Raw genomic sequence first — 12,030 nt, 5'->3', positions numbered from 1 at the left:
ACATGAGAGAAACTTGGAGGTTTTTCTTTTGGTACTGAGGATTGAACTCAGGACCTTGCACTTTCGAGGCAGGCACTGGAACCACTGAGCTAAATCCCCGGCCTTTTTTTTTTTTGGTACCAGGAATTGAACTCAGGACCTTGTGCTTGCGAGGTAGGCGTGGTACCACTGAGCTAAATCCCCAGCCCGAAACTTGGAGTTTTAAAAAAAATAACTAGGGAGCAGCAGTGTTTTGTGGTTAAAACTACTTTGGAATCAGAGCTAGATTTGAATCTTGTCTCTGGTGCAGTCTTGTCACTAACAAGAAAATGAGGGAATGAATGATCTGTGCACATCTAGGGGAAAAGCATTCTGGTCAAAGAGAGAAACAGGAAGAATCCCGAGGTCTTTGAGAAACTGCAGAGAGAGCATGAAAGTTGGAAGGAAGAGGCAAGAAAAGCGTAGGAAGAGGTGAGAGTAGAGAAGTGCAGGGGTCGTGTTATCAAGGAGTGCCTTTTGGAAGAATTTGGGGTTTTGCTGAGTCAGCTGGAAAAAGCACTAGAGAGTTTTGTGCAGACATAGTAACAAAATCTGATTAACACGTAAAGATGGTAAAAAATGGTTTGGTTTTAGGTATATATTGTTTGGAGGTTTTTTTGGTACTGGGGATTGAACTCAGGACCTTGTGCTTTCGAGGCAGGCGCTAGAACCACTGAGCTAAATCCCCAGCCTGGTATATTTTGATTGCCCAGTACATATTGCTTTGTGAGGAGCTTATTAGTAAGTTCAAGTCAAGTCAATATTGTGTGACTATTGAAATAATTTTACTTTTTGAGAAAACTACCATATTTCTTGTGTTTGGGGCAGTAGGTAGAAAATGAAAGTGTTCCTGTTTATTTGTACTTGTCCTTGGCTTTCCTTATGTTGTGCTCTTATTGTTTGAACTACCAACTACATACTGTCACTGCTCCGGGTGTTAAAAAGTTTTATTCTACTGCTAACTTTTGATCAATCCATATTAGCTATCTGTGAGATTCTATATGGACTTTTAATAGAATGCCATAATCTATTAGGTTTTTTTTTGCCATTGACAGAGAATAGGAGAGGGCCAGGTAAGCTTGATTGTGTATTTGTTGATTCTTTCAGCCTTGCTGAGCTCTAGATTTAACTTCTAGAGATTGTGTTTTGTTTTGAGTTTGTCTTCTTTTTGTTTTGCTTTTAAATTGGACAGCTGCTGTTTTTTTAGGCATCTCAAACTCTGCATGTTCTTTGGGTCTTCTCCAAAATTGTGAAGTTCTGAACTGGTCAGTGTATACCAACTAAATTCAGAATAAATAACATGATAATAATGACCTTTTATTGAGTTCCTGCTGTAGGTCAGGAACTGTTAAGGGCTTTACATGGATATTATCTTAGATTATGTTCTTTGGGTGTAAGAGGGAGGGGAAGAGGAGATACTGATCCTCCTACTAGGAAAGGCTCGGAGCTTGTTTCTTTGTTCTTTTTTTCCAAATAGCTTGTGATAATAGGTTATTTGATTATAAATCATTTTAATTAGATTCAACGGCTTTAAAAAACATCCACTGATTCTCAACATGTTTGTATTTGTAGGAGCTGACTAAGGCTTTGGAACAGAAACCAGATGATGCACAGTATTATTGTCAAAGAGCTTACTGTCACATTCTCCTTGGGAATTACTGTGGTAATTTTTCTTACAAAGTCTATTGTGTCTACTTTATAAGTTACTTATAAATTTTGCCCCACACAAAGTGAAATCAAATAGAATGGAAGTTTTATTTGATTATTTTTAAATTGGTCTTTTGAAAAGGCTGAAGTAGGTGCAGTATGACAACCATTATGTTTATAACATAAATGTTAAAGCCATTTAACAGTGTATGTCTTCTTTTTTCAGTAGGTAGAGAATTTACACAGATTTCATAGTGACTGTCTATATTAATAAGGCGTATAGCTGGGGATTTAGCTCAGTGGTTTCGCCGCCTGCTGCGCAAGCTCAAGGACCCGAGTTTGATCTCTGGTACCAAAAATAAAATAAAATAAAATAAAAATAAGGCGTATTATCATGTTTATTATTTCATGGTGTATTTTAAATGAAATATTTGCATTTTTTTCTTGTTTGCATTTTGAAAAGTGTATTTTTATATTGTGTAACTTTAAAAAAATTATTCTGATTGAGAATTTGGGAGGGAAGAATTTAGAACCTTGAGTCAAATTATATAAATATTAATAAGAGAAAGATATGAACTTTATGATGGAGAGCTTTATTGATAGAAAAACTTAAGCTAGAAATGAGATTGTAAGGAAGGTATAATACTTACTTGAATGTTATCTTGGATTAGTTTTTTCTGATTTAAAACTATTTGGCCTTTCTACCAAATGAATTTGAAAGTATAATATTCATTCATTTATTTATTTATTTATTTTTGGTACTGGGGATCGAACTCGTGTCCTTGCGCTTGTGCAGCAGGCGGTGAAACCACTGAGCTAAATCCCTGGCCCAGTATAATACTTATTTAAATGTGTAGGATTTCTACATGTGTAAATACTTGACTAAGAAACAATCTTTTTATATAGATGGTGCTGCTGATGCAAAAACTTCTCTCAAACTCAACCCCAGTAATTCCACTGCTATGCTGAGAAAAGGGTATGTAGTTAACTCTTCTTGTTGGGCTTGGACTACAAATAATAGATGTTTAATTTTTTGAATAAGTTATTGTAAACTTTTTGTATGTAGTAAAATGCTATATTTGTATATTTTATAATTGTGGTTCAGTTAAATATAACATAGGTCTGTTAGTATGTTAACTAAAGTATGTGATAAGCCTGTAGTGGATAGTTTTTTTTTGGTACTGGGGATCCAACTTGGGACCTCGCGCTTGAGAGGCAGGCGGCGGAACCACTGAGCTAAATCCCCGGCCCCCCCGATATGTTTTTAAATAGTGATGATTGAAGTAATTGCAAGCTTTAGGTGAAATAGATAGATTACAAATTCCTTTATTATCATTTTGAATTTATTGTATTTAACTGACTGGAGAACATCCTGTTCTCCAAGCTGGGTAAGCTACACTCAATGCTAGGAAAACTCTATCTATTTTATATAAATTTATTAAATCCAGCTTGTTTATATTGATATGTGTGATTTTATTTAAATAAATTGTTTTGCATAATTATACTTTGAAAATGAGCAAATTTATACAATTAAAAGAAAATTCTTTTTTAAGTGAGCTCCAAAATTGAATTGTAATGAGAATTATATTAGATGTTACAGTGTTTTGGAAAATCTGTTTCATTAACATGTACTGAAGATAAATTCAGCACTAGAGAATAACTTTTTTTTTTTAATTTAGAAGGCTATTTTCCATGATTTCATGTGTTGTTTTTAATATGTTCATGTAGGATATGTGAATATCATGAAAACAACTATGCTGCTGCTCTAGAAACTTTTACAGAAGGACAGAAATTAGATAGTAAGTATTAGAATTTTGCTTTTAAAAAATCTAGTCTTATTTCTGTATCTTAAATAAAATAGCTGAGGGCCGGGGTGTGGCTCAGTGGCTCCACACCTGCCCGGCAAGCACAAGGTCCTGAGTTTGATCCCTGGTACTGCAAAAAAAAAAAAAAAAAAAAAAAAAAAAAATATATATATATATATATAAAATATAATATATATTTATATATTATATATAATTATTATATATAATATAATAATAATTATATATATTATATATATATAATAGGTGAATTTTGTTCGTGTATTCACAAGTTAATTGTGGAAACCTGCTGGGAGTGGTGATGCACATCTGTAATCCCAGCACTTGGAAGACTGAAGCAGATGGATCACTGCAAGTTTGAGGCCAGCCTAGGCTACAGAGTGAGTTCAAGGCCAACCTGAACTACATAGCAAGATCCTATCTCAAAAAAAAAAAAAAAAAAACTTTGTAGAAACTTTAGAAACTTCCCATCTTTTTCTAGTGACATTTCATATTGATTATAGAATTTGAATTCACTTAAAAATTAATGAATTTGGCCTTTCTTTAGCATTTGGATCAGATAAACTTTGCTGCTAGAAACCTAGAACTTCATATAAATTTGCAAAATGTGCTCTTCCTCTTGAATATGGCTTTAGTTTTTCTAATGGAAAGTTTAATTTGCTGTCTTATTTACAAGTCTATACATTTTAAGTTATTCAGATTGCTAAGATGGGAGATCCTTGCTAAAAAGTCCTTATGGAGAAGTCTAGTATAAATTTGAGTAAATTATGAGAAGTTACAGAAGAAACATGGAGCTTTGAGTACTGTCATCTTTTGAAAGGAACGTATGAACATTATTAAAAGCAAACCTATTATTTCTACATAAATAGAAATTGTGAGAGCCAAGAGTTTTTAAATCTACTAAAACTGCTAAAAGATCCAGGTTGTGAATAATCTCATAGAATATTATAGACTACATAATCCTTATTGTACTATTACTTTCTTTTATAATAGAGTGTTACCACAAATTTCTAGTCCCTCTCTACCCCCTTCTCTACTGGGGCTTAAACTCACAGCCTTACACATGCTAGGCAAACACTTCCATCGAGCCACATCGTTCTCATACCCTTTATTTATTATTTTGAGACAGGGTTTTGCCAAGTTTCCTAGGCTAGCATCAAATTTAAAATCCTCCTGCTTTAACCTGGGATTTAGCTGGGATTTCAGGTGTGTGCCAAAATGTCTATAATGAAAGCAGTGTTTCTTAACTGGAAACAGTTTTGCTTTCAGGGGAACTTTTTATCAATATCTGAAAAGATTTTTTGATTATCATGATTGGTGGTTGAGGGCATATGCTACTGATATCTAGTGAGCAGAGGCTAGGGATGCAAGTAAACATCCTGTAGTGCACAGGACGGTCCCCACAACAAAGAAATACCTGAATTGGATGTGATCAGTCAGGCCTGTAATCCCAGCACTCTGTGAGCCTGAGGCAGGAGAACCACAAGTTCAAAACCAGCCTGGGCAACTTAGCAAGACCCTGTCTTAAAACAGTCCAAAAGTATCTGGTCCACCATATCACTAGATCAGTAGTGCTGAATTTGAGAAGCTCTGCTCTAAAGTATTACATGTTTTAAAAGTTTAATCTTTACTGCTTTAACCTTTGCTTTTGTGCTGTATACCTACTCAGAGGACTTTGGATGCAGCTATGCATATGGAAGCTACAAATGAGGAAGGGAGGGAGGGATCTGGGCAATAGGTGTTGTTAAACAGTCCAATTTTGGTGTGATTGAATTATATGGCTATTTAGCAAATTCTAGGGTTACTACTTAATGTCTTGATACTTATTTGAAAACCCTATAGAGACACAAGTCCTTTTGTCATTTCTGAGTCCTATACTATTGTACTCAAATCTAGCATTTGGTTTTTGTTTTTGTATTTTTTTGGAGACAGGGTCTCACTATGTAGTTCAAGCTGGGCTTGAGCTCACTATGTAGCCCAGGCAGGCCCTGAACTCATAGCGATCCTCCTGCCTCTGTCTGCCTCCTGGTTGCTGGGATTACAGGTCTGTGCTTAAATCTAGAATTTTGATATAATAGTTCCCCAATAGAATATGGTGTGTGCATTTAAAAATGTTATCAAGATATATATATAATTTAATTGTTTTATAAGTTAGTGAATTTAAAGAAGTACTACTTTTCTTTCTCTCTCTCTTTTTTTTTTTTTTGGGTACTGGGGATCAAATTCAGGTCCTTGGGCTTGCGCTTGCGCAGCAGGTGGCAAAACCACTGAGCTAAATCCCCGGCCCAGAAGTACTACTTTTCATTTTTCAGATTAATCTTGCCTGCAGTTAGCGTGCATTAGAGTATTTTAATATTTTTCTTAACATTTTGCTAGGTACTAAGACTGTATATGTTTTTGGGTCTTCAGAGGTAAATAATTTGTTTATTTACATGTTTACATTGCTGTCTGAAAATATATAGTTCATTATGTATAGGCCCTTGGCTGCCATTTAACTTGGTGATGTGATCAAACTTTACAGAGTACATATAAAAATGCTTCTTGGTATTGGTAGGAAAGGCATGGTAACAAAGTCCCTGAGAGAATAATGGATGGAATAGGTAGCTGCATTGAAGATTAGGTAGGAGCTGGGAGAGGCCTCTCAAATTCAACCTAGCTACCAGTTAACCCACCCTAACTGATGGCACATTGGGAATCTGCTTCAAGTCTGATTTTGTTGTGTGAGAGGAAGGAGGAAATGTAGATTATAAATATCCAGGAAACTAGTGAAGTTGATTTCAGTTAAAACTAATTTGTCAGAACAAATTTTCCAGGAGGAACAACCAAATGTTACCCCTAGGTAATGTTTATAACTATAAATAACCTCAGGGTTGCTATAGGCTAGTGGTGCTGAACATAGGGTTGCTATAGGCAGGCATGCTATAGTCAGTGGGCATGCAGAACCTTCTCTGTTGGCAAGGGAGCCAAGTGTATAAGTTGTTCTTTCTAAACTAAAACCTCAGTATTCAGATTTAATTGCATGTTGGCACTTTGTGATAAGTAGGTTTTGAGTTGCAGTTGGACACCATCACTAAAAATTTCATCAACACTGCTGTAAACTCTGTGAGGACAAGTGATTTTATCTATTTACTGCTGAATCTGCAGTACCTAGAACAGTGCCTAGGACATAGTAGGTGTTCACTAGTATTTGTCGAATTGAGTATGTTATGTTGTGAAAATGAGTGATGTTATAGTCAGTTTTTTCTTTCTAGGTGCAGATGCTAATTTTATTGTCTGGATTAAAAGATGCCAAGAATCACAGAATGGTGAGTATGGTATGTAGGTTTCACATAGTCTTTCAAAATTTAAAAAAGAAGGAAGCATTTGAGGTTTTTGGTTTTAAACAGATTTTTTTTTGGTACTGGGGATCGAACTTGGGTCCTTGAGCTTGCAAGGCAGATGGTGAAACCACTGAGCTAAATCCCCGGCCCTAAACACATTTTTTAATATTTATAATTTAAGTAATTCATGTCTCCTTGAATATCGATTACCAAAGATACTGATTTTTGCCTCGTTTCCTTACTGAAACGGAGATTTGGATGTTTTGCTTTCCCATACCATCATGGTATTCTCAGAAATATCTAAGGAGTCTGAAAGATACTCAAAGATGCAAAATTAAACTAATTTCCTTTATTTGAAAAATACAGAGAATGGCTTTATGTTTGTGCCATAGAAATCACATCTGTGACTTTACCTGTAAATGTACTATTATCTGAAAATGTATCCTTTTTCATGTTTTATAGGATCAGAATCTGAGGTGGTAAGTTTAAAATTTTCATGGTTCATATTTTTAATGTTAAATTTCATGTATCAAATATATTTGAGACAGGACTTGGGATGAGCTCTATCTGTTAAATATGAAGCAGTTTTTGGTAAAATAAATTATAAGGTATATAGTCATGAAAAAGAATGGACTGTTTTAATGAATTTAGTATTAAGTTTAAGTTAGCTTGTTTTAGTATGGTAAGGATGGTTATTTCCTTTAGTACTAAAACGTCATCCCATTTATTTAGGTTAAACAGTTAAAATCAATTGTAGGGCTTTTATGGTAGGTTTAAGATACAGAGGGTAAATAAAATTGGAAATTACTATATAATTCAGTGTTAATATTTGTTGTTTTGGACATGAAGATCTTCAAGTCTTCTCAGTTTTTAAAAATTATGAGACTTGCTGGGTATGGTGGCACACACCTGCAATTCTAGCACTTGGGAGGCCGAGGCAGGAGGATCGCCTCAAGTTCAGGGCAGCTTTGAAAACATTGTGAGACCCTGTCTCCTCTTCCCCACAAAAAGAAAAAGAAATTAAATAATTATGGGAAAGCTTGAGGAAATGATTTTTAGTTTTTGATCAGCTGGTTTATATCCAACACTTAAATTATAGCCAATGCTTTTTTACAATAGGCATCTATATATTTAGTCAATAAAGAAAATTATAAGGAGATGGGAGATGGGTGTGTTGCCCTTTCTTTATGGGCATTTATTTCTTTTTTTAGTAACTTCATCTCTCAAGGAACATTTACATCTTAGTCTTCCAAATTTACATTGTGACATTGAGAAAGTCACTTACTCCCTGAGATTTCTTCATGTGTAAACTGGAGCTAACAGCTAGTCTACTTCAGGCAGGTTATTTTCAGCTTCATGCAACATGTGTTCATTTATAGGGTTTTGAACCTGTCCAGAAAGTGAGCCCTGCCCAGCTCTGTCCCTCTGTGTCCAAGCTTTACTTGTCTTACTAGTGTAGTAGGTGGGAAATGATTGGAGCAGATCTTTATTAAAAGTTGCCTTTCTGCTGTACCTAGTAGGTTTTGCGGGGCGGGGGGGGAGTTGGGTACCGGGGATCGAACTCAAGACCTTGCACTTGCTAAGCAGGCAGCAACACCACTAAACAAAATCCTCGGCCCTACTAGTTTTCTTCAGGTCTTACAATATTTCAGATTGGGACTAGGCCTGCAAACAATAGAATGATACTAGGATAAAACAAACAAAAACCACAGATTGTTCAGTTAACTTAAGATGTGTAGGCTTAGTGCATTTTATCACTACTGTGATTCAGTCTAGTTTTATCATGGTACCAAGGTGATGTGGAATAAAATCTCTTCTAGTCAGTATTTTATTTATTTAATATGATCTAGATTCAGTTATTTCTCAATCCTTAACACTGGAGAGTTAATTCTTTTTTTTTTTTTTCCTCAGTACTGGGATCGAACTCAACCTTGCGCTTGCCAGGCAGGCACGATGCCACTGAGCTAAACCATTTAGACTTCTAAATGGTTTTACTTATATGTTTGTGCCGTACCCTATCTTTTCCCTTCTCATTTAGGGAAAATTTTGAGGCCACCTGTGACCCAGGATAAATTCTTCAAATTTACATAGTCTTAACTGGTGCACATATAATCTAGAAAAGTACGGATTGGTCAGGAGTCACCTTGTTTTCTGATGGACAGTGTCTGTTGCAGAGAGACCATAATTGGAGTAAGATGTTAGTAGGAAGTCACAGTGGAAATGGTCCTTTATGGGTTTCCAGAGCAGTGTTTTATGTCATCGTTAAGCTTGAAGGTTATACTTATTCTTAAAAAGTTTTAAGAATGGTATTGTCAAGTTTAGGGAGTTGCTGCATCTTAGGCCTGGATATTTTATACAACTAACCTTTTGAGTCATATCTTTAGAAATTTTTTTTTAAACTTTTTAGAAGAAAAGTCCTTAAAAATAAAAACTATTAAAATGACAAAATGGTGAACATTCTAATCTTTTGTGAAAACTAGTATTTTGTTTTGTTTGTTTTTTGCTACTGGAGATCGTACTTGGGACCTTACGCTTGCGAGGCAGGCAGCAGAACCACTGAGCCAAATCCCCAGCCCTGTGAAAACTAGTATTATTTAACCATTGTAGATGCTGTGTTTTGTCATTGAAGAACTTTTTTAGATAATTATTTCATATCAAAAGAATGGTAGCACTCGGTAAATTAATATGGCATGCATTTTAATATACAGTTGCTAAATTAACTTGTAAAAATCTTTCTCTTTCAACTTGTCAAAATTGGTCTTCATCTCAGAGGACTCAATCAAAAATCAAGTAAGTATTTTCTTGATAGCATCATAGCAGTGAGTAATAAATATGCCTAAAGAAGGGGGCAGGGAGGCATTTGTAATTTAAATAGCAAATCCTTGTTATGTGATTTTAAGTATTTCTTTTTTTTTATATTGTGTTATGGCCTTAAGAAAAATTTTAAAGCAGCCTGCTGATTAGTTTTAATATTTATATTTAAATAAATTTGAATCTTCTCATCTTTAAAGTTGCTTAATCTGGTTCCATATAGTCACCTTTTCGTATATTAAGGAGAGCTTATTTTAGTTAAACTGGTGCTTTCATATAAATAAGTTGGTAGCAAGCTTAACAAAATCACAAGTTTCCTGCCTCTTGTATGCAGAATAAATTTTTCATAGGAATAGTCTGTATAAGTTGAAAGTTAATATTGTTGAGGGCAGCAATTATGGTGAAGAGTAAGCAACTAACAAGTCTGACTTTAACGCCCAACCCTCACCTGTGGTACTGAGGATTGAGCCCAAGGTCTTCACACTGAGCTACATCCCCAGCTCTTTAAAAGAATTTTTTTTGTACTGGGGATCAAACTCAAGACCTTGTGTTTGCAAGGCAGGCGTGGTGCCACTGAGTTAAATCCCTGGCCCCATCTTTTTAAATGTTTTTTAGTTTGAGACACAAGGTCTTGCAGAGTCACTAAATTGCCCAGGCTGGGCTTGAATTTGTAATCCTGCTTCAGCCTCCCAGAATGCCGGGGTTTACAGGGTTGACTTTATGCTTATTTGTTAGCAGTGTGTACAAATACACCTTATATCCCTAAGACTATCGCAGAAGAAACATCAGGCATTGATCTGGAGCTTTGCAACCTCACTGAATTGCAGGCTTGAGACTCTTAAAGTGCATTTCTTTCATCAAAGTGCTTTTTGACATAATTATCTAAAATGGCTTAGAAATGTTAAAACAGTTCTTTCTGGAGAAATAAAGGATGAAACTCCCAATTCCAGGCAGATAAAAATCTTTAACTTTGGATAATAGCCACAGCAAGGATAGGGCACATAAACATCAAATAATGGTATTTGGAACGTAAAAATAGAACATTAGATTTAATAAGTGTACTGTGTAGCCAGGCATTGTGCTTATTCCAGGAATATAACGACAGGATAAATAGCTCTGCCCCTGAAGAGATTAATCTAGTCTTAATTTGAAAGTGAAGATTTTTAGAGCTTTAAGTGTACAGGGTATACATGAGAATCTGTAGACACACTGATCATCTCATGTACCTTATAATTGAAGGGGCTTTGCTAAGTCACTAAATAATGTAACTGGCATGACAGGTGAATTTGAAGTTAATTGGAATTTAGGCTCATTTGCTGAGGGTTCATATCTTGTGCCCAGGACTGTTTAATAGGAGGCCTGGAGTGTTGACTTAGGCTGACCTGGGTTCATTATTCCATTGCTGCCACTCACCTTTCTGAGCTTAAATATTCTCATCTGTAAAATAGGGATAAAAGTGTTCATCATGTTAGCATTAGGTGAAAATGAGAGTATAAAGTTATTGATGGCTGTTTAGAATCATTTTCATCATTAATACTAGCGCAGCTGTATAGAAAAATCATACAATATTTAAGACCATTGGAAAGATTTGAGCATCATCTACCTTACTATTTTCTTCCATTCATACAGATCATCATCTGTTACATAAAATTGTTTCTGTGAATCAACAGCTGCTTTGCCATTTTGATCCTCAAGGTGGCGCTCTTGTTTATCGGACTAGTTTTTATTTTGACAAACTTGAAGAAAATTAAAAGTGCTGTTTTTTCTTTTTTAAAAAAATAGGTATGACTGGTATCAAACAGAATCTCAAGTAATCATAACACTTATGATTAAGAATGTTCAGAAGAATGATGTAAATATGGAATTTTCAGAAAAAGAGGTAATTAGTCAACCATATTTTATGTACAGATTAAATGCTATTATTTACAAACTGTTGCAGAATAATCTGTATGCATTTATCAAATATATGCCATTTTTCCTGAAATGTGGAAGATGCTGACTATCATTGCTTTTCAGTTTGAATTTTAAGTTTTGAGATGAGCATATATGCTGTAGGTTATGGGTAGGTATGCATTTTTTTTTTTTAGAATTGGAATTCAAAGCACAGCTTGGTTGACATTGGTAAGATCCATGATTTGGTTGCACTTAAATGGTATACTTCATTAAAAAAGTCTAGTTATTTGCTGTGTGATTTATACATGTCTTAGAATTTACTAGTTATATTAAATGAGTATAACTTAGTTTCTTAGCATTTTGTAGAGACACTTATAGATATTCAAGAGAAGTAGTGGTAGAATTACATATATGCCACCGAATAGTTCCTTTTTTTTGTTAAGTGCTGTATCATTTTGCTCTTGTGTATTGTTTTGAGATTTAAATGTTAAATATGTGAAATTAAATATGGTAAATGT

General features: G+C 34.9%; 1 protein-coding gene across 1 annotated transcript in view; it reads left to right on the top strand.

Annotated features, from left to right (window-relative positions):
* Window positions 1-12,030, top strand: part of Sugt1 (SGT1 assembly cochaperone of MIS12 kinetochore complex) — a 37,939-nt gene that overhangs the window by 7,145 nt on the left and 18,764 nt on the right. The window contains exons 3-9 of the mRNA XM_087197305.1: window positions 1,591-1,681; window positions 2,572-2,641; window positions 3,394-3,464; window positions 6,740-6,793; window positions 7,271-7,286; window positions 9,566-9,598; window positions 11,402-11,498. Coding sequence (XP_087053431.1) covers window positions 1,591-1,681; window positions 2,572-2,641; window positions 3,394-3,464; window positions 6,740-6,793; window positions 7,271-7,286; window positions 9,566-9,598; window positions 11,402-11,498 — 432 coding nt within the window. The remainder of the gene's footprint in view (window positions 1-1,590; window positions 1,682-2,571; window positions 2,642-3,393; window positions 3,465-6,739; window positions 6,794-7,270; window positions 7,287-9,565; window positions 9,599-11,401; window positions 11,499-12,030) is intronic.

The sequence above is a fragment of the Heterocephalus glaber genome, unplaced genomic scaffold (assembly GCF_053883595.1).
Source record: "Heterocephalus glaber isolate CG9 unplaced genomic scaffold, H.glaber_assembly_v1.0 deba00001666, whole genome shotgun sequence".
NCBI lineage: Eukaryota > Metazoa > Chordata > Mammalia > Rodentia > Bathyergidae > Heterocephalus > Heterocephalus glaber.
Note: the sequence above shows the minus strand (reverse complement) of the source record. Positions and strands in the feature narration are given on the sequence as shown.